This window comes from Miniopterus schreibersii (assembly GCF_964146895.1).
Source record: "Miniopterus schreibersii genome assembly, chromosome: 5".
NCBI lineage: Eukaryota > Metazoa > Chordata > Mammalia > Chiroptera > Miniopteridae > Miniopterus > Miniopterus schreibersii.
In genome coordinates, this window is record NC_138106.1 from 43910502 (window position 1) to 43931325 (window position 20824).

At 46.4% G+C, this 20824-nt stretch overlaps 1 protein-coding gene across 1 annotated transcript in view; it reads right to left on the reverse strand.

Moving 5' to 3' along the window:
• XXYLT1 (xyloside xylosyltransferase 1) overlaps positions 1 to 20824 on the reverse strand; it is a 145095-nt gene that overhangs the window by 54525 nt on the left and 69746 nt on the right. Inside the window, exon 3 of the mRNA XM_081137660.1 lies at positions 12187 to 12319. Within this exon, the coding sequence (XP_080993786.1) occupies positions 12187 to 12319 (133 nt within the window). The remainder of the gene's footprint in view (positions 1 to 12186; positions 12320 to 20824) is intronic.

Below are 20824 nucleotides of genomic sequence, written 5' to 3' on the forward strand. Positions count from 1 at the left end.
CTTGTGATCCTGGTGTGATTATTAAGAGCATCCCCCCTTCACTCTCAAAAGTGTTCTAACTTAAACAATAAATTCATAGTAAAATTAAATGGTCGCCCACCCACACTCTATATCCCCCCAGGACTATTTCCATGATGTTTATGTGTAATTACTATAGGTGGGCAGATCTAGAAAATGGAGTCTTAAGTAGCAAGACCTAACTCAGACTGCATATGTCTTCTTTCCCTCCTTCTCGCCTTTCTTTTACACTTTAGCCCCCATTTTGTTCCAGAAGGAATTTATCTTAGCCAACAAAGATGCCAAAATGCTTCCTACAAAGAGCCATAAGCTTGCTACAGGTGTACCATGCTTGGCCCTAAGTTTTCTATTAGCTAACTGAACAAATAACTGATATCTAGTTAGTTGTACAGAAGGAGAAACCAATTAATTATCCAGAAGAAATATAAGTATTTGTGACTCTTAGACCAGGGAGAGATGGGCCGTCAAAGAGGCCACTGTGTGTCATTAATGATGTCCTCAGGCCAGGCCTGAGCAGACAGCAAGGCCTGAGGCTGGTGTGTGTGTGCAGGTTGTGGGGGCTGTGTCCGTGCACATGCTGGGGTCACTGTGGGTCCAGCACTGCCCTGGCTTGTTCATGAGGCAGCACTGAACAGACAGGATGGTGAAACGAGAAGCTGTTAACACAACTGCCACATCTCAACCAGGCCTCTCCCTCTCCTTCCCTCTTCCCTTTGGTTTCTCTCCCTCCTTCCCTCCCTATCTAGACCTTCAGTCTCCCCAAAAGCATCTTCAGACACATGAAAGTTAAAGTAGTTGCCGGCTCTGATAGATGGTAAGTCTGGGGATCTTTTCATTTGCTTCCAAAGTTATATTTCTGGACAAGAATTATTCTTGGCCTTAACATGTTGTTATTAGGTAAGTCTGAGGCTAGTTAGAAAAACATTTGATGGGATTTTAAGTTATCAATAAAAATCAACTATTTAATTAATGAAAGAAAACATTTGAGAAAAACAAAGTTTGAGCATCCAAAAAATGTAACCATCAGCATCCAAGGACCAATCAACCAAAGCCTTCAAAAGGTCCAGGCTGACTGGCAGAAGCATTTGGTTTGCTTTTTGCCTCAATAAACTCTTTTAAAAAATTTTATTGATTGACTTGAAACATTGATTTGTTGTTCCATTTTTTTTATGCATTTATTGGTTGATTCTTGTATGTGCCCTGACCAGGAATCAAACCTGCAACCGTGGTGCATTGGGACGATGCCCTAACCAACTGAGCTATCAGGCCAGAGCCTCCCTAAATAAACTTTTACACCCAAAATCTCAACCTGGCAGTTCTCAGGCTGAAGCTGGTACACTTCAGCCAGCAGATTGTTGGCTTGTTGATATTTAAAAATCATGAGCTTTTACATTAACAACACAGATTTCTGGCGTCTCTTGGGGAGAAAAATTTGAGAAAATCGAGCAATACTGGGCTCATATTCATGCAAAATAAAAACATCAGACTCAGCAGTCAAGAACCAGGGCATAGACGGGTTTTCAATCAATTGCTTTCCTTCCTTCTCTTTCACAATCCATTTTTAAATCTTCAAAATTTTGTATTATTTCCCGGAGGCATTTACTTGAAATTAAACTGCTACAGGCAGTATTCTGAGCTTCTGCATCACAGATGGCCTTTTCTTGTGCCTGTAACATTATATTCACTGGGTCATCCCTTCTCCTTTTGAGAGCCTAACTGTATGTTCTTTCATTTTATGTTTTTTTATAGAATAATCACTCACATCCATCTGATCTTGAATGTGATATGGTGTGTGGACTGGGGACTGGGGCTCCTCTGGTCTGGTCTGTGCAGGTGGCTGTAGCTAACCACGGGCAGTCCAGGTATTTTATTTCATCCACAAATTTCTCCGAGGTCCTGGCAGGCCATTTCAGTCTCCTCTGCACCAACAAGGACTCAAATTCTCTCCCTACTCCTTTTATACAAAAGTGTATTGCTGGATCAACTGTATGATGCCTTTCGCCTTTGACAGCAGCTGGAAAGGTGTGAAGTGTGAGGTGTGAGTAGAGGTGGCCTGGAAGGAGTTTGTACTCCTTCCAAACTCTGCTGACATCTTGGCAGGAAGGAACAGGGAGAGGAATGGCAGTGCCTCTCCTCTGCTTCAGTTATTCCTTCTAAATAATATGGCTCACCTTTATGTCTTTACCTTGCTCAGACACTGTCTTCCAGGCTCTGAAAAAGCTGAATACCAGTGAACTGCGATTACATTATGATGCACACGAAAGTCTTACTATGGACCCAAGCAGAGAGCTAGAATTACAGTGCTTTCTTTACAGCCCCAAGTTCATGGTTCTTGAGTCAATCGAGATAAGATGGTCCTAAGCAGTTAGGGAAAAGGCTTCCCTTGCTTATACTCTGTGCAGGTACTGGGCTTGATTTTATTAAGGGAGACACAAATCTTTTATTAAAGGTTTCCTTACAGGGCCAAGCAGATCAAGTGGAACCAGAGAAGTAGCCAAATACACTGGCACCTCGTTCCACACTGAATGGCAGTACTGAGGCCCCATGAGCAATCTCTATGACTTCACATTCCTGAAAGTCCACCAGGACCAGCTAGCCTAATCATGAGTGCCTGTCTATAGGGGCAGGAACACAGCAAATGTCCAGGTGAATTATTACATACTAATAATACTCCTAAATAAGCTTCCTCTTTTACAAATAGTGAGAAAAGTCTTGAAGGTGGAGACACCTGGGAAGGCTGGGTCCCTGGATCAAAGCATTCCTATGGGCTCCTTGATTTGGGGCATCAATTCTGCCACCCCAAACAAAAGGTTCTCTCTGACCAACAGTCAATGGCTCATTTAAAAAAGTCACCCAACATAGGAGTAAGAGGTAACGTGTTTACTTCCAACTCAAGTCCAGTTTGAAAGCTTGATATTTCTGCAATAGCCAGTTCTGCTGCTAACCTGGAAGCAGAGGGCTTGGGGACTGCATATCCATTTCACTTAATCACCTGCAGAAATGCAGTCATGTGGCTGAAATGTGTACCCGAGGTGGCCATGGAGCTATATTGAAATTCCCCTCACATGGACAGAGCCAGCCATGCTTAACTCAGTCCTTTCCACACACTGTTTGTCACAGAAAATCCCTCTTGTACATATGCCCCTGTGATTCAACTATGCTATTTTCTTTTTTTCCCCAGGAAGATGCTTATACATAAGTCTTTTTTGCTGCCTAGATTGTAAATGAGGTTCTCTCAATAAGATGTTTTCTTTGCAAAAGAAACAAGTTATAGTAACACAAACAGGACAGACCTCCCAGGCCATCATCTTTTGCTATGCCTCAGTTGGAGCACCTGGCCAGGCCCACCTCCCAGTGCAGCAATGCGGGGAGGTGGTCCCACCAACAAGGCTGCAGGCTTCTAGAGGGCAGGCTCCAGTTTCTTTTACCTGCTCAGCCAGGCCCGCAGCAAATGCCCAATGAGTGAGTTTTCTTTGTATAGAGCCAGGTCCATCCTAGGTACACTTCCTGGAGGCTATGTCCACACATCGAATCCCACCACCTTTCCAAAACACCTTTCAAAGGAAAGACAGATCATGGCTTACACACTTCTAAGAGTTCCGAAGGCAGAATATTAAACTGAGGGTGATGTGGGCCACACAGTGAGGTTTACAGTTCCCACAGCAAAGCATCATCATGGCTCATCCAGAGGAATCTCCAAACAAAACACAGACTCAGTGTGTCTGCATCTTTGGCATTTGTGTCTTTACTGAATTTTATCTGCTCTCTCTCCCTCACATTATAATCTCCTTGAAAGCAGGAGCCATTTTTTCTTCTACCTCATAATTCCTCAAAGCAAGTAATCCTGTGGTTCGCACACATGATGCGCACAGTAAAAACCAAGAATAACAATGTTTCCCACAGATTTAAAAAAACATGAAAGCAATTTCTATCAGAACACTGGTGATGGGACTATGGACCTTACTTAACGTTTGGCCAACACACTGCCGAGGACACATCCTCTGATTCCGCACTTGTTCCTTCATGTAGTCAACAAACATCTACTATGTTCCAGGCACACCTGGACCACTCGTTTCCTCACTCATTCTTTCAAGAGACATCTGCATCAGGTTCCGTGTGACGGGTCTTCTGTTATTGATTCAGTAGAGCCAAAGCACTCATCATGTGCAGGAAGACAAAAGAACTGAAGTGAGTGGTGTTTGCAGAGAAGGGAGCTCCTCACATTCACCAGGACCTCAGCTCAGTCTTCGCAGCCTCCCTACCTCCCACGACCTTCTGAAGGCATCTGGGTGTTCACAGCTTACCAGGGGCACAACCGTCAGATAGGAAACAATTACATTAACAGAAACACAATTCCACTCGGGTTCTCCTGTAGACAACTTTTTCCTTTTAAAACACAGTTTCCCAATGGTGTCATTAAAAAATAACAACCTCACAGTAGATATTTTTATCTCTACCACAGGGCGGTATTTCTCTCCTCTTTTATTAGTAATTCCTGTAGGGGCTATCTCACTGCCTCCAGGCCACATGGGCTGTGCAAACACAGTTAGCCCAGTCTGCTAACTCCCAGGGAGTAGGGGATACTGGCTCCTTCATCAGTCACTATTTTCAAAGGTGACAGGATTTTCTCTCTTACTCAGATTTAACTCTAATAGAAACTGACAGGTTCAATCTTGGTTAACTTTTTTTTTAAAACCCGCATGAACAAGGGCCAAGAAATTCATGCTCAGGTGTCAGAGGGAAGAAGAGAATCTGTTACTTTCAAGTCCTACACTTACTCATCCTGAAATGATGGTGGTGGCCGAGTTCTCTTACCAAGCAGAGCTTCATGCCTGGTGAAAACAGACCTGAATTTACACTGAGAATAAAACCTTCCAGACATGAGGATTACATTATTACCTGGCAGGAGACAATCTGGAGAGAGGTGGGTAATGCTGGCCAGCTAGATGGTAGAGCCACGACTGTCTATTTTCCTCCCTCGTACAAACTGATATCAAACTGAGGAACTGAAGACAAGATGACACTATGAGTTCACACAACACTCCTCAGCTCCAAGCCCAGCAATGGTAGGTAGGATTAAAAAAAAAAAAAAAAGAATAGATTAAAAATGACATTTACAGAAGAAATAGTATGCTGTCTGGAACTTGCTTTAAAATAATGGGGGTGGGGGGGTGGAGGAGAGATGAAACAAGATTGGTCAAGGATTGATAACTATTGAAACTCCATGAATATATAATATCGAAGCACCCATATACCTTTCTTACTTTGTTGGAAATTTTCCATAGTAAAAAGTAAAAAAAAAAAAAAAAAAAGTTATGCTGGGAGACTAGCAATGTTTCATTAAAGAATATACTGAGTTAAGTATAAGGATGGACAAGATATACTGTTAAAAGTGGACAAGAGACGTACATGGTACATAACATGAGTTCATTTACACACACAAAACACACACTGATAAATCTGTAGACAATTTCTGGAAAAATAAAAATCCTCATAAACTTTTTAAATTTTTAATAAAAATGTACTACACTTTTATAATTACTTTTATACAACAATTTCTTTAGGTCGAGGGGTGTGACAGGGGGAAAGGTCATAGTAGGCTTCAAAAAGGAGATAAACATCTCCATGGACCAGATGGAGCAGATATCACACTGGTGACCAGGGTTCAAGTCATGGCCAGAAGCAGGCAGAGTGGCCAGAAGCTTGCCCTCTATATGGTGACAGGGACCAAAATACCCCATGCCCCAGGGAAAGTAGAAACCAGGTGTGAAATCAGAATAGGATGCCTGCCTCAGACACGGTATGTCCTACGGAGTCTCCCCCCCCCCCCCAGTCTTTCCTCCCTCCTCTGCGGTGACTATACTCAATCTTCTCTATGCCTGGCTCCCTGCCCTGAGCCCTTGGTTTCTAATAATAAAGGGCTGTTAAAACTCCCCTCCAGATTCCTGGACTACTTGTTTTCTCCTTGTAACGCTGGCAGTTTCTGTTTTGCAAATACCTTATGTTGCTTAGGATATGTAGTGAAAGTATAAAAACCAGCCTGCATAGATACTAAATTTATGATGGTGTTTTCCTCAGGGAAGGGAGGGAAGGAGGGGAACACAGCACCAACACCTTAACTGCAAGGAGCCACAAAATAAAGTGCCCAGGCGTTTTGCCCTGCATAAAGGAAGCAAGGCTCGTGTGTCAGGGAATTCTTCAAACATAGGAAGAGAGTTCAGATGCTGAGAAGCCAAAATATTAGCACTAATGATGCTAAGGTATCAGTAGCTCCAATTTTACATAGTATACAGAAACTGAAACTCAGAGGTTAATAAGTAACTTCCCTATAGTCACAGAATTAATAAGTGGCTGGGCAGGGACTGGATAAAATTGCCACCAACACTAGGGAGTCCTGCTCTGTGCCAGGCACTATAAATACATTTTCTAAATTAACCCTCCAATCGCCTCTGCATATATAGTTATATAGTGCTATAGCCTCTGTTTCTCAGCTAAAGAAACTGAACTCAGAGAGGTCAGGAGACCTGCCCAAGGGCACACGGCTATGAGTGACAGAGGTGGCCTCAACCCACCCTCCTCCTCTCTCTGTAGGAATCCTCCCCTCCTCCCCGATTCCCCTGAGAACCTTCACCAGTCCTAGGAATGTAAAGCAGCCCGCAGATAAACTGCACGTTTGCATTCCAAGCATCTGGAAGGAGGCTAGGCTGGCACAAAGGCTACCAATAAAAACCACGTGACCTAAAAGGTGAAAGAGTGGACACTATTAAAATGCCTAAACAAAAGCAAATTCCTGCCTACGGGTGTGTTATCAGCAGCTGACAGGATTAGCCTGCTGCTTCCCCTCATGATGGGTTTGGGCTCCAGCCGACACACAGCTGGCCTGTGGAGCCAAGAGGGAATGAGCAGGAAGCCCATGGCCCCACCAGCGCAGCTCCCATTCAGCAGCTCCTCAGGTGGCAGCTCCGGGACCGGGTGACCAAACCCAAGGGCTGTGACCCCAGCTCAACACACACATATTCACTCACACTCTGACACACATTCTCTCTCCTGATTACACACATTCTCTCTCAGATATATCCCTACCCCCCTCTCCACCCCAGGCTCAGCAGGAGCCCCGTGGCCTGAATCTAAGCCACTGCCAGGCTTCCTAGCCCCAGTGGCCACCCCAAAAACCACAGGCTGGCCTCAGGCTCCTGCACAGTGGTGTCGCCCAGGCCTGGTAACCTCTGGGAGATTTTGAGGGTTGCCTCCCACTCCTCACTCTCACCCGTTTCCCTCACAAGCTCCACTTCATGCCCTTTGTTCCTTACTCAAGGATCTTGTAGAAAAGCCACATCACTTGCTTCTGCTAAAGAGAGAAGATTTTAACTCTTGGGTAGCAGTAGGGCTGTCAGATTTAGCAAAATAAAAATCAGGACACCCAGTTAAATTTAAATTTCACTTAAACAAATAATTGTTTTGTATAAGGATGTCCCCATGCAATATTTGGGACATACTTATACAAATAAACTTTTATTGTTTCCCTGAAATTCAGTTTAACTGGGTGTCCTACGTGGTGTTTAACTGGTGACCCTACGTGGTTGGGGGTGGGGTAGAATAGGAGGTTCCCATAAGAACAAACAATCAGAAAAGAAAATACAGAAAGGATTTGTGAGGATTACGGGAGGCAGGGAGGGAACCCTCTTCACTAAGGGTCTCTTTTACACCAGAAGCTTTCATGAGTGTTATTACATCTGAGTTTTCTAGTGATTCTGTGCACACATATATTCATCCCCCCTTACAGATGAAAAAACAGAGGGTCAGAGAATCAAGTGACTTGCAGAGCATCACATGGACAATTTGCAAAACAATCCACGGTTTCTGAGTGCTAGTTCTTCTACCTACAGCAGCTTTATTGCTTTATAATTTTTACAGGCTATACATAAAGAGGGTCCAACAGTGTTCTTTAGTCTTCTAATGCATTTGTTACCATAGTTAGGCAGATATTAATAAAAGGAAGGAAGCAAAGGAAGTCAGACATTGTTGAGCCTAATGGGCTGGGAAGCATGAGCTTGTTTGCTTGCCTGGCCAAGGATTAACACTCCTCCCTTCCCCCCTCCGGATTGGGGCGGGGGGCAAAGCAGGGTAAGTAAGCACATGCACAATAGAAGTCAAAATGGCACAGGGGGAGGTGTCTGACCATAGAGGCCGGTCAGTCTAACCTGGGAAAGGAATCATTGGCTAGGGGGTAGACCCATCAGAAGCCTGGAAAGCTTAGGAAGTTGATTGGTTATTTTGAAAAAGTTCCTGATTCTTCCCAAGCCTGATGATAAAAACCAAGGGGAACAAAGAATCTCTTTCTCCCTCTCTCTCTACCTCTCTCTCTCACTCTCTCACACTGGCCCCATTCATTTCATATTCTCTCCGTAAGCAGCCATGCAGGTCTAGGCCACCTGGGGCCCACAGCAGATCCCACAGGCTCCAAAGGCTTCAATATGAAACAGCAACTCTGGGCACCAGCCTTCGTTTTGGCCTGGATGAAGATAAGATTGGACTTTTTCTATGGCAGAACAGACGGAGGTGGGACATTGGAAATCCAAGAGCGGAACACTTTTGATTTTGCATCCCAACTAAATCTTGCCACACCATAATGTCCCATGCGTGGGTCCTTGGAATGCTTTCCTCGCCATCCCATGGAACAGCCCAACTTCCACTGACAACACATTCATAAGGAAGCAAATTCAAAATGGCATCCTGGACTAACACATATTTACAAAATACAATTGTCTATTTACAGAGACCATTCTGTTAACTGAGAAACCACTAGGCTCTTTTCTTCCTTTGGCAACTCATCCCAACAAAACACATCACCAGCAAAGACCTGTTTGTGGCTAGGTCACTGGCACAAAGGAAGAGAAAAAGTCAAGCAAGGAAGGGCAATGTTCCCCTCAAAATGACCACTGCTCCCCAATTTTCAGATGAAGAAGGTCACAGGATATTTGATCCAAAAGACTCTGAACAGGAACCCAAGAAGAAAAGGGCCCTCTATCACTATCCTAGCATCCCATGATCCATCATTTCCCAGAAAACACAGCTGATTTGGTGTACATTTGGTTAAAAAAAAATTGTAAAGAAAGCTATTTGTCAAATGGACAGTGGGAAATACTTTTCCCCCATCCCCTGCAAGTTTCTAACATTCATGGCATACAATGGAGGGGAAACAGCCATAAAAATGACTATGCGCCCTTTTGAAGTAAAGTAACTGCTGGACAAGTGACTATAAAAATAACACCACTGAGGAGATCCAAATTTATTTCTGCTTAGTGAATTTCCAGATCAAAATTATTTCTTCTCAGTGAGTTTCCAGTTAATCTGTCCAAGTTTTGCTTTTGTGCTGTTTTGTTTTTTCTAAAATTTCCTTTCTTTTCATAGATGCTAGCAGACTCCACGTATAATAGAAAGAGAGCTTGCCCACCTCACACGCCATCACTCAGGAAGAGCCCATGGTTGTCTGGCAGCTGCCAGTTCCTCAAGGAGTGCTCAGGGAGGGGCGAGTGCCCGCAGAGGTGGGCAGATGGCAGGGCAGCTCCAGGACAGAGTGACCAAAACCAAGGGCCGTGACCCCACAAACTGTGATGGCCAAGTCCAAGGAGACAGGAGCTCAGACAGCCTGCTCACCAGAAGGGCCCAGCTCTGTCTGCCCTTGCTTGGATACTGCTGACTTACTCCCTTCCATTCCCTGATCCTTTTCCTTCCACCCCCTCCTCACAAACACACACACCTAGGCACAGGCTCCAAAGTGGCAGACAACTCAACACTTGGCCTTTCAGGCCATAAAGGAGTCTCCAGTTTTCTTGTGAAGATGGAAAAAAGCCATACTCCATTCCCTGTCTGCCCTGGCCGGCACCCAACCATTCCCAGCCCCAGAATATTCAATGGCAATTACCCAGAGTCAGCGTGGTACAGATTAGTGCAGGGCTGCCATTTGGAGGCTTAATGAAGGGCCCTTAGAAACATTCAAGCTGGGGGAGAGTAAAAGAGGGGGAGAGGGAAGCATGTGAGGAAGTCCTTCTCTGTGTTGAGTCTGAGTGTGTAAGCCCTGCAAAATGAGCGTTTTTGGACTCTATGACAGTCCTGCAACAGACGGGTCATCTAGTTAAAGGCTCTGCAGGTGAGAAAAACTCAATTTCATTTTGGATCTAAAATCTTTCAGAGACTACTTTTGAGCAGGCCAGACAATTAAATCAATTTAATTTTCACAGTTTATAAAATCCTAGATCTACAGAAAACATAAATTCTGACCAATTTAAGTGTGATCAGGTTTCCATTTATATTACATAAGAAGATTTCAAGGGCTTGAAGTCATCACTGTTCCAACTGCATTTAATAATTAGCCTGGTTTAAATATTCCAGGGACACTGAGGAGCTCGCGAGCAGACAAGCAACTTCAGGACAGAGGAAAGACAATGAGAGAATGTTGAGGGTCAGAAGAGCTGGATCACAGATGCCAGAGCTGGGAGAGGGAGGTCCGGGAGCATACCTGCTTCCACTCTCAGGCGGGGAGTCAGGGAACCCAAGTACGGTGACAGAGCTGGGGCTACCACAGAGGACTTTGGACACCCAGTTCAGTGCTCCTCCATCACCTCCTTTCATTAAATCAAGAACCCCAAACATAAGATACACCTTGGATAAAGGTGAGGGAATGAGGCAGGGAGGCTGCTATTGGTTGAATGGCAGGGGTTTGCCCAAACCCTCTCCTGTCCACTCCCTAGAACTGAGTAAGGGGCTCTATTTTGTGACTCCAGGGCAACTTGTGAGAGGATTGTGTCCAGGAGAACAGCCCACAGGCCCAGGAGTTATCAGCTCATTCAGAGGCCTTGCAGGAATTTCCTGTTATGTGATCTGGGTCTTGCAAATAGCCACAACCAAGCAGAGGCTGTCACTTCTTCCTCTCCCTCTTAGGAGAAATGGCTGCTCTTGAGTCACTAGTTGCCTGTGCCCTACAGCGCTCTGAATACTGGGCCTAGCTCCAAGAATGTCCAAAGGGAGCCAGTATGAGGATCTGCGCTGAGAACAAAGAGCAGGCCAGCCCAGGGGACAGTGAAATCCCAGCTCCGGGAAGCTCGGCTCTGGGTGAGCTATGGCTCTGCCCAGAGGAGAAACAGTCAGCAACATGGAACTCTCTGCACCCAGGGCCATGGGCCTAGTTGTTAACAAAAACCTGCAGGTGCTTCTGATTTCCCTTCATTGTTTTGTTTTGTTTTTTTCCCAACTGTAAGGCATATATTACACACAAAAACGTGCATGCAAACACATGCACAGCTGCCCAGGTAGCTAACTCAAGCACTGTAGCACTCCAGAGGCAATTCCCACCCAGCTCCCCCTTCCTGTCACTCCCCCATCCTCTAGAGGTAACCACCATTCTGGCTTTCGGGGAATCATTATAATTTTTACTACTTGTATGTGCATCGCTAAAGATCACAGTTCAGCTTTGTCTGTCAGTGTTACTGTTCACTGTAGCTACTGTTTGCTCACTTTTGTTTCTATACAATATTCAATTGCATGGATATACTTTATCCATTCTGCTATCTATGGACATTTACATTGTTTTCAGTTTTCAGTGACTACAAACAATGCTGCAGTGCATATTCTTAAATATGTCCCCTGGTTCTCAGGTGCTGGAGTTTCTCTGTGAAGCACACTTGACAATAAAACACTGCAACACCTGGACTAGGCAATGCCAATCTCTGTTCCAAAGCTGTGCCGCCTTTGCCTTGCTACAAAACACTGATAGACCCACCTGCTTATACAGAGGAGCGGTCACTGGTGACCCAGAGACCAAGAAAGCCTAGTCCATCACCAGACTGGAAAGTTAAAGCTAGATCCTAACACCTCCTCTGTAAGACAAAGCCCAAGATTTTAGAATCCTGAGCTTAACCAGAACCAATAACCAAAACAGCTGAGCTTTCCACAAGAAAAATACCACGAACTCCCCCAGAAGAATGAGATGGCATCTCTGGCTCCAGAGCAAAGCCACCTGCCCATAATATGAACTGTAAGTAATAACTACAAATGGGTCCCGAAGCTATTAAGTGCAGAAAGACTGCACGCTGATAAATCCCAGTCAGCCACAATGACGGGGGGGGGGGGGGGGGGGGGTCCTGGAGTGGCCCCACAGCCGCCACGCACCTGTACACCGGCTGCATCTCTCTTGCGATGCCAATGACGGCGCCTGGCAGGAAACTGTCAAACTCCTCAAACAATTCCCGGATGTTGGTCTTGTACTTTAGGTCTAGGTCCAGCTGAATTATCCGCAGGATCTCTGGAGGAAAGAAAAAGACAACAATAAGACACAGACACACATCCTGGGAGGCCCGGCTATTTATAGAAAATGAAGTGGAAGGTACATAATAGGATCCCGGATTATTCTTGCTGTCACTGAAGATTCAAAGTTACCACTGGAAACAAAGGCCCTTCCTTTGCCACAACTCCCTCCGCAAGACGAAGTCTCCATACACAAATGTCCCGTATCTTTCCTTCCAACTGCAGACACACGTTTCATTTAAACCCAGGTGACCCTGCGCTCCAGTTTCGGCCTGCTGTGCTGGTATAATTGCCGACAGTGCTCTGCCTCACTCTGACACGTTTTGTGGACCCCGTTTAAAACGGGGAGCATGCAGGGTTACTCTCTGGGGCACGGGTGATATACAACCCATGGGAGAAAGAGGCAAGAACTGCTATCGTCTTAGGCTCTTATTAGTGTGTTCAGGAAACCTAAACATGTGTCAAATTAGACAAACTGAGTCTCACAATTAGCCGGCACTTAAGAGCTGTTTGCTTCCATTGCCTCCAAATAACTCGGGAGCAAGAAGGGGGGAGGGAGGTGTCGGCCAAGTTCATTCTCTCATCCTTCACCCAACCAAGCCTGACTGGGCTCCCACCGATGCCGTCAGTGCCAGTAGGGGACCAGACACCAGCCCTCAAGGAGAGACATGCGGGTGACTAAAAACAGGGAGAGAGGAACTAGTGCTGACATGAAATGGAAGAGGGACTGTGGAAGCTCCAAAGAGGGGATGCTTGGGGTTAAATGATGAAGAGACACGGTAAGCACTTGGTACCAAGGAGAAAGCCTAACGGAAATCAGACTAAATGAGTGCAAGTTCCAGTTCTGCTACAGCTGAATTTTGTAATCCTGTGAAAATTAGTTTACTTCTCTAAACTTCAGTTGTTTCATTCGTTACAGTGGAGACGATACAATGTGCCTTGTGAGGCCTAGAAGACGGGACGACAGTGGGAAACGTCACCTACCCAGGCTGTGGAGGCTACAGGGATCCAGGGCTTGGAGAGCAGACTTGCTGAGGCCTGACAACCTAGGAAGACTTAACGAAAGAGGGGGCATGGGCTGGACCTGGCTGTGTGGGCAGCGTGGAGAGGTGACGCAGTACAGCACCGTCCAGAGCACCGGGCTTCCCAGCAGCCTTTTCGTGCCTGCCCGCTGCAGAGCCTGGCGGCTGCCTGAGGACAGGCTGCCCTGGAAGCCCTCTGAAGACAGGGACCCTATCGTTGGTGTCTCAGCCTCCATCTGCTCCTTGTATGGGGCTTGGAATCCAGTAAACACTGAGGAATGTGTGTGGAATTTAATTGCCATTCTCTAAATTAGTTTACAAAGAAATCACAGCTTACTATTTAAGAAAAACTGATTCATTTGTTGCTTGTTCTATTTTCCTTTGTGACGCAGAAACAAAACATTAGTTGATATCCTACGTGAGTTTCCTGAAAAGAAAAAGTTACGGTAGGTAAGAATCCAGCTGCCCAGGCCAGAGGAAAGTGAGAGGGCACCAGAGACAGCCCTTGGGGGAGGGGTATAGGAAAATGGGCCCGCCGGGCCAGTGTGGACCCTGCTGCCGGCCTGGCTCCGCTGCCCACCCCACACAGAAATGTGAGTGAAACTGCTGCTCTCCCGCCTGCACTAGCAACAGTAACAAGCTAGAAACCAGGAAAGGCGATGACCCCCTTGTGGTGATTCTGCTGCCTCCCAGAAAGCTGCCCTAAACCAGGAGTGGAGACAAGAAACAGGCCACAGGTGGTCTCCAGGAGCCTGCTGCTCTCTGACATGGCTCTGGGAATAGAGAAGAGGAACCCGATGGTGACCTTGGGGGCGAACACTGTGTCCAAGGGACACTGTCCCGGAAAGTGAGTTGTAGCTATCAAGAAGTCATAATGGGGGGGCCCACAGCGCACCCCCCCCAGCCATGTCTCCTCTTCGGGTCTGTCTCCTGCACTCAAAGCTCCCACACGCAGGCCTTACACAAGGTAGAACAGAGCCCTTCTGAGACTGGGAGAGGATGGCACCATCATCCCAAGCAGAGAAACCACATCACTGCAGGCTGTTGATGAAAGAGAGAGTGGTGTGGACACGGGGCATCTGAACAGAGATGGGGAGGCCTCAAGGTTGTTTAGAGGTCATTTGATGGCACTGTCAGGACTATGAGAAAAGGGGGTACTTCCAATAACATCAATGATGGCCACACAGAGGCACCCTTTCTTTGAATGGTTTTTAAGTGTCCAGCATTGCACAGGCAATAGTCCATTCCTTGTAACCACTCAACATGTTTAGATGAAGAAACAGGGGCTTAGAACAGTTAAAAACAAATAGCCCAAGGTCCACAACAAGTAAGTGTTGGAGCTGGGATCTGTACCTAGCTCTGCTTGACTCCAAAGCCTAGTGTGCTCGTTCCGCAGAGCCCAATTCCCCTTCTGACTGCAGAGGACCTGCAAAGAGGCAGATTTTGGCTCCAATGCTATCCACGCAGGGAACCCAGAAGCATGCAAAAGCGCCAAAGACCTTGATAGACAAAAAGCAGAGCAACATGTTGGCCAATGTGGAGTTTAAGGGAAGTCCTCTATGTGAAAACAGTAACGTCACTACAACCGAACTCCCAACGGTAGAGTGTCCATTCGGTCAGTCATTCTTCCTTGAAAGCCCACATGTGCTATGCGTACGCTCTGGTCCTTCAAGGTCATCCGAATCCTATTCTGCAAGGAGCAGCCCGAATGCCTCCTTCCCTGGCCTGCTTGGACAGGCCCTGGTCAGAAGTAGCTGCCTGCCTCAGGTCACTGCCACCTCTGTACCTGTCTCCCCACCCTTGCCAGAGAGAATGCTTCTTGAGAAAGAGAATGTGCTGGGAAGGCAGAGCTCAGGGGTATCAGATGTCTCCTGAAGGGACACAGCTCCTTCATTTGGGCAGAGCCCTGGCCTAGTCCCAATAAGCCCCTCAATATACCTGAGCACTTTCCCTGCTCTTTAGGGACTGGCAGAGAGTGAGCCTGGAAAAGTCACGCACAACCCTAAGACAAGGTAATCTGAGATGCTTTCATTTTTTTATAGCTCTTCATTTGTAAAGCACCTTTCAGGAAGGTTTGCTAAAAGCTGCTAACACGTTTTTCAAGAGGGACTTCACCAACGAGGTCAGCTGATCAGGAAGGAAAGCAGCAGCAGCTCCAGCACTAAGTGACCCCTTCGCACCAATGTGAAAAGGCTGACCTGTTGTGCCCTTTCAGGCTAAGGCAGGAGGACACTCCCTTCTATTCAGGGAGGCTGACAGCCCAAGCACAGCCTGCACTGTCATGCGGGCGCCTGTCCAGACTGTTATCCTCTTATGTAATTATGAAATAAGATGCCAAGTTGTAACTGTCACTGCTGAGAAGAGGAAGATGCTGACTAGGAATGCTGAAATTCATCAGGACAAAGTTCTTTTTAAAGGGCCCTGTTCCTCTGGCCTCTGGTCCTTCATGTAGTCCCCTCTCTGGAAAACACACCTAGGGGTTTTATACATAACGCTGAAAGGCTGCTGTGAGAATGAAACAAGACTGACGTATGGAAGTAGCCACGCTGAAGGCCCAGAGAGGATGCTGTTTGGAGAACAGTTGTAATGGCATCAGTAGAACCACTGAAATTTAAGGAATAAATAAATAACTGTCCCCAAAACAAGGAGATGAGATCCACAAAGGATGTTTGAGAAAAAGGGGGACTAGACTTCTACAAAACTCAAAGGAATGGTCAGCATCGAAGGCTGGCTGACTGTCCACCCTGTCAGGGTCCTACGAGAAGATAACAAAAAGACAGAGGGCAGAATAATCTAGGATAACAGATCTGAAAGACAGCCTGATAATAAGCGAGGCCAATATACCCATTGTACAGATGGGGAGACTGAGGGCCAAAGAAGAAGGACTTGTCAGGGGTCACACAGTAGAGCTAAACGGCCAAGTTGATCCCAGAATTCAGGTCTTCTGACTCCCTTAACTAATGCTCATGTTAATTAGCTCCTCCTCCCACATTCACTCCCAATATGGGCCATAAACTCCTAGAGAGCAGAAAACATGGTGTAATGGCCCAAAGGATCATGAACTAGACTTGCTAGCTCATGGAGGACCTGCATACCATCCCATGGAAATGTAAACCTGAAGGTAAATAAGTAGTAGCCAAAGAAAGGAAATAAGAGACCTCCATGATTCACACACTTTAAAGCCAGTTTTGGGAAATGAGAAAATTGCTCTCCATGTTCTCATATTAACATCAGGACAGGATGTTAAAAAACAAACCAAACAAACAAACGTTTACATTCTTCTAAGAACACACCTTGAGTTGTGCTAAATTCAAAGGGAGGCAGGAAACTGACTTAACATCCAGGAGCCACCCCTGGATACAAAAACTCAGTGTCTGGTGTGAGAGCCACAGCAACCAGTAATAAAACACTGTCCACCCCTCTGACCCACCACCTCTGTTCTACTTAGACCTGTTCATTCCTGGGAACATGTTTGCTGCTATATCCAATGAACTGGATGAGGGTCCTTCCAACCAGCTCCTCACAAATCTTCTCATGCACATGTTTAAATCACAAAAACAAGAACTTAAGAATCAGTGTGCACTTGTGGCATTTTCTCAGGTAGAAGGATGCCTGCCACATGAATAAGGAAAAGTCCTATGTGGGCACCTGGTGTCTGAGGAAAACACTTGTGCTGGGCATCCTCCTTGGGTGAGCTCAAATGCCTGATGCTGGCTGACCAGGCCTCTTGGTAGAAGAGAGAACATACAAGAGCTTCCAGCATTCCCACTTCATGCGTCAGCAGTTGGAGTTTGTTTGTTTTGTTGATTTTAGAGAGAGAGAAACATAGATTTGTCACTCCACCTATGTATGTATTCATTGGTTGCTTCTTGAATGTGCCCTGACCGGAGAGCGATCCGGCAACCTTGGTGTATCAGGACGATGTTCCAACCAACTGAGCTACCCAGTCAGGGCTACTTGGAGCTTTAAACACCGGTTTCCATGGAGGATGAGTGTTTGCAACAGATCAGGCAGGCTGAGTTGAGCTATTTCAGGAAATGGAAGAATTGCTGCCTCCAGGGTACAGAAAGTGGTTCAGGGGTCCTGGCTGAAACCCCCAACCACAGAACCGATGAACGTTGACCACAAGACAGGAGCCACTAAGATATGTCAACTCAAAGTGGGAAAAGATACTAAGGATCTAGGTGGGCTAGCTCTTATTTGAGACACAATTTCACTTGAACTTCAACTCTGGGAGGTAAAGTCAAGAGTGTGGTACCATCTTCACAAGGGGACATGTCTGCTCACCTCATCCTCTCATGCTTCACTTTCAGGCTAATGAAATAGTGCCACTTGGTTCTAGCAAGTTGGAAACGAAAAGACAAGATTGAAAGTGCTGGCTAAAGATGTAGCCTTCAAGACCTTCGTGATCCCATTGCCATCACCACCACCCTGGCCCTGGACAGCACAAAGGAGGCTCCTGGGCACCCAGGTGATTGTTCTCAGGGTTCAGGAAGCCCATACCTGCTGCCGGCATCTGAGGCCCTGAGCTGGGCCAGAGGCTCGATTCCTCTACACAAGTGCACTGCACAAGGCAATGCTCATGCCCTTAGAACCAGCTGGGAAGTTCCCAAGTCAACATTCCCCTGTGGAAACAGGCTTGGGACAGCTCATCATCAGCCTCCAATTAAACCAGCCACAAGGCATGTCATCTGACCAGAGATGGAATTACAACCCAGAGTGAGTAATTAATGATCCTCGAAAACAAACAAAAGGAGGGGGAAAGCTTCCTTTCCTCTCTCCTCCCTCCTCCTATTCCCCAAAACAGTTCCTGATAGACAACTGTTAACAAGCACAAAACAGCATCAACAAAACAGATCAGGAAATTATGAAAAGATATGCTTCAGTAAGCACTGGGCCACCATCCTGGGCATCCTGCAGGCATTCTCCAAAGGGCAAATTAACCATGCAGGCACCTTCTCTAGTTTCTGTTTTGAAAGAGCTTCAGAGCTTCCTGGAGATAAATATTTATAACACATCAGAGGGTTTTAATCTCAGAACATCAGTGCAAGCTTTCCACTAACCGGGAGAGGGTTCAAGGGGAAGGGGAAATCATGACAACCCCAAGCTATGTGGGGTGTCACAGGGCTGAGGACCTGGAAGCAGCTGTGTGGGAGGGAGCTTTGTCTGCTTGGAAATATTGCAGCAATTTGCCACCTGCTTTATCATCCTCTGGAGCCTTTTAATTGCTGGTCAGCAGCACCTCTGGCCTACAGGAGCCAAAAAGGGCAAATGAGAAGGGGTGGAGATTTCCTCTAATGGTAAGAGGCTCACAACCCAAGAGGAGCTGTTTTGAGGCCACAGGACAGGCACAGTCCTGATGTACTACACCAGCCACAGCAGACGGGCTTCTCCCGCTGGAGGGACTCAGTGGAGAGCCCACCACTGCATGGCATAAACCCAAGCTGTGTCCCTGAGGGAGTGGAGTTGGCTGTGATGGTTCTACATTGACAGAGAACTGGCGTCACTTCCCAAATGGGCCCTTCTCTGTCCCTCAAAGCCCCCCTCCATTCCCTTTGCTGTGTCAGACCCAGCTGCAGGACAGCTGGCTGACTATAGAAATAGCTGCTATGAAGGACAGAGTGGACTATGCCAAGGGTCCAAGGCCTTGGGCACAGATTCCTGGGGCTCCTCCAACCTGGTCAGCCAAACGCTCACTCTGTAAATGCAGGGAGAGGGTGTCTGTGGGCCAGGCCCACACCGACTCAGCTTGTGAACCTCCACTACACTTCTGCCAGATGGGTTTTAGTACCTCCCGTTTTCAAATAAGGAACCTGAAGCTCAGAGAGTTTTGGCAACTTGTCTACAATGACCTAGCACAGAAGCAGCAGAGTTGAAAGCAAGCACAGATTTGTACCACTCGATAGTTGGATCCAGTATCTTTGAAGTCCCTTTTAAAATCCACTATCTTTAAACCAAGAAATGCTGCCACCTCAAGGATGAAGAGAGCAAACAGCTCCAGATCACCTGGTGCACTGAGGGGACCTCCCCATGGCCTTCAACCCCTCCCTCAAGACCTTTTCCCCAAGCAGCTATCGGGTTCACTTTCACTGAGCAGAGACCACTGGAGAAATTTCAGGGGAAAAGGGTTCAATGCCACAAATGTAAGCTGAAAGGAAGTTGTTGGGTTTTTTTGTTTTTTTAATATGTCTTTATTGATTTCTGAGAGAGGAAGGGAGAGGGGGAGAGAGAGAGATAGAAACATCAATGATGAGAGAGTCATTGATCGGCTGCCTCCTGCACACCCCCGACTGAGGATCGAGCCCGCAACCCAGGCATGTGGCCTGACCGGGAATCAAACTACAATCTCCTGGATCCTAGGTAGATGCTCAACTGCAGAGCCATGCTGGCTGGGCGAAAGGAAGTTGTTAAGGACAATAGCCAATGTGAATAAATATATTCATTTAATCATCCAAATGCTCCGAGAGTGGTATTATTTCTGCCTGACCAATGGAGAAATGAAGAAGTGTGGTAATCAAGCTCACGTGGCTGGTAAGGAGCAGGAGCTGGAATTCACACTCAGATGTGTTGGGCTGTGAAGCACATGCTGGCCCTTCCTCCCCATGCTACCCTGTCTTCGGGCCTCTGGACAGCCAGGATACGACTCTCACTCCATTCTGCAGGCACTGCTCAGCCAGGAAGTCCCTGACTGTCCCCTGTGCTAATCTATGTTTTCCACATTAGCAGCCTGCCCACCTCTGAGGGAGGAGTGAACAGAGGAAATGGAGTTCATAACAGTGATTTATACAACCTGTTAGCAGCTCTGGTGAAAGGTTCTGGGGCCAAGAGGTTGAAATTAATGATCATAGTCAGTTTATGTATAAGCTATACAACAAATTCTTTCTTCTAGCCCTACTCACCCCCTCTCAAAATTAAGCCTGGAAAACAATGTTAGCTATGGCTCAGCCACAACATTTTTTATAACTATCAGCTCCTATTTGTGGACAAAACAAAGCAAATTATTATAAAAAGACATGGTTTTGCTTCGCAACAGTATAACACGAGTCTCCTCCCTCACCCTTAGCATCTTCTGTGACTGGGTATTAATCATATCCTTTAGGACAGGGCAGAACTTATTTCCAACCAGGCTGAAAAACTTTAGGGACGTATAAAATAAGATGACAGATGCAACACCTGGCCTCCATTTTCCTCTTGCTTCTATTGCCAATGTGAAATTATAGTTCATGATCTTCTCTATGGAGTTCAATGTGCAGGGGAAATTGAATTTCAGGTTTGGAAAGCAGAATCCCCCTTTCTCTCATTTTCATGGTATAGATGTCCATAGTCCCTGCTGGCCTGTCCACAGCTTATAGCTCTCTGGTGTCTGTTACAGACTTTATTTTTTTTGTCTCCAAAAGTATAAGCTCTCCTTCCTGTTTGGGGCAGGACCACATTCTGATTGTTCACCAACAAAGACTGAAGCCTGGTCTTCGCTCTTCACC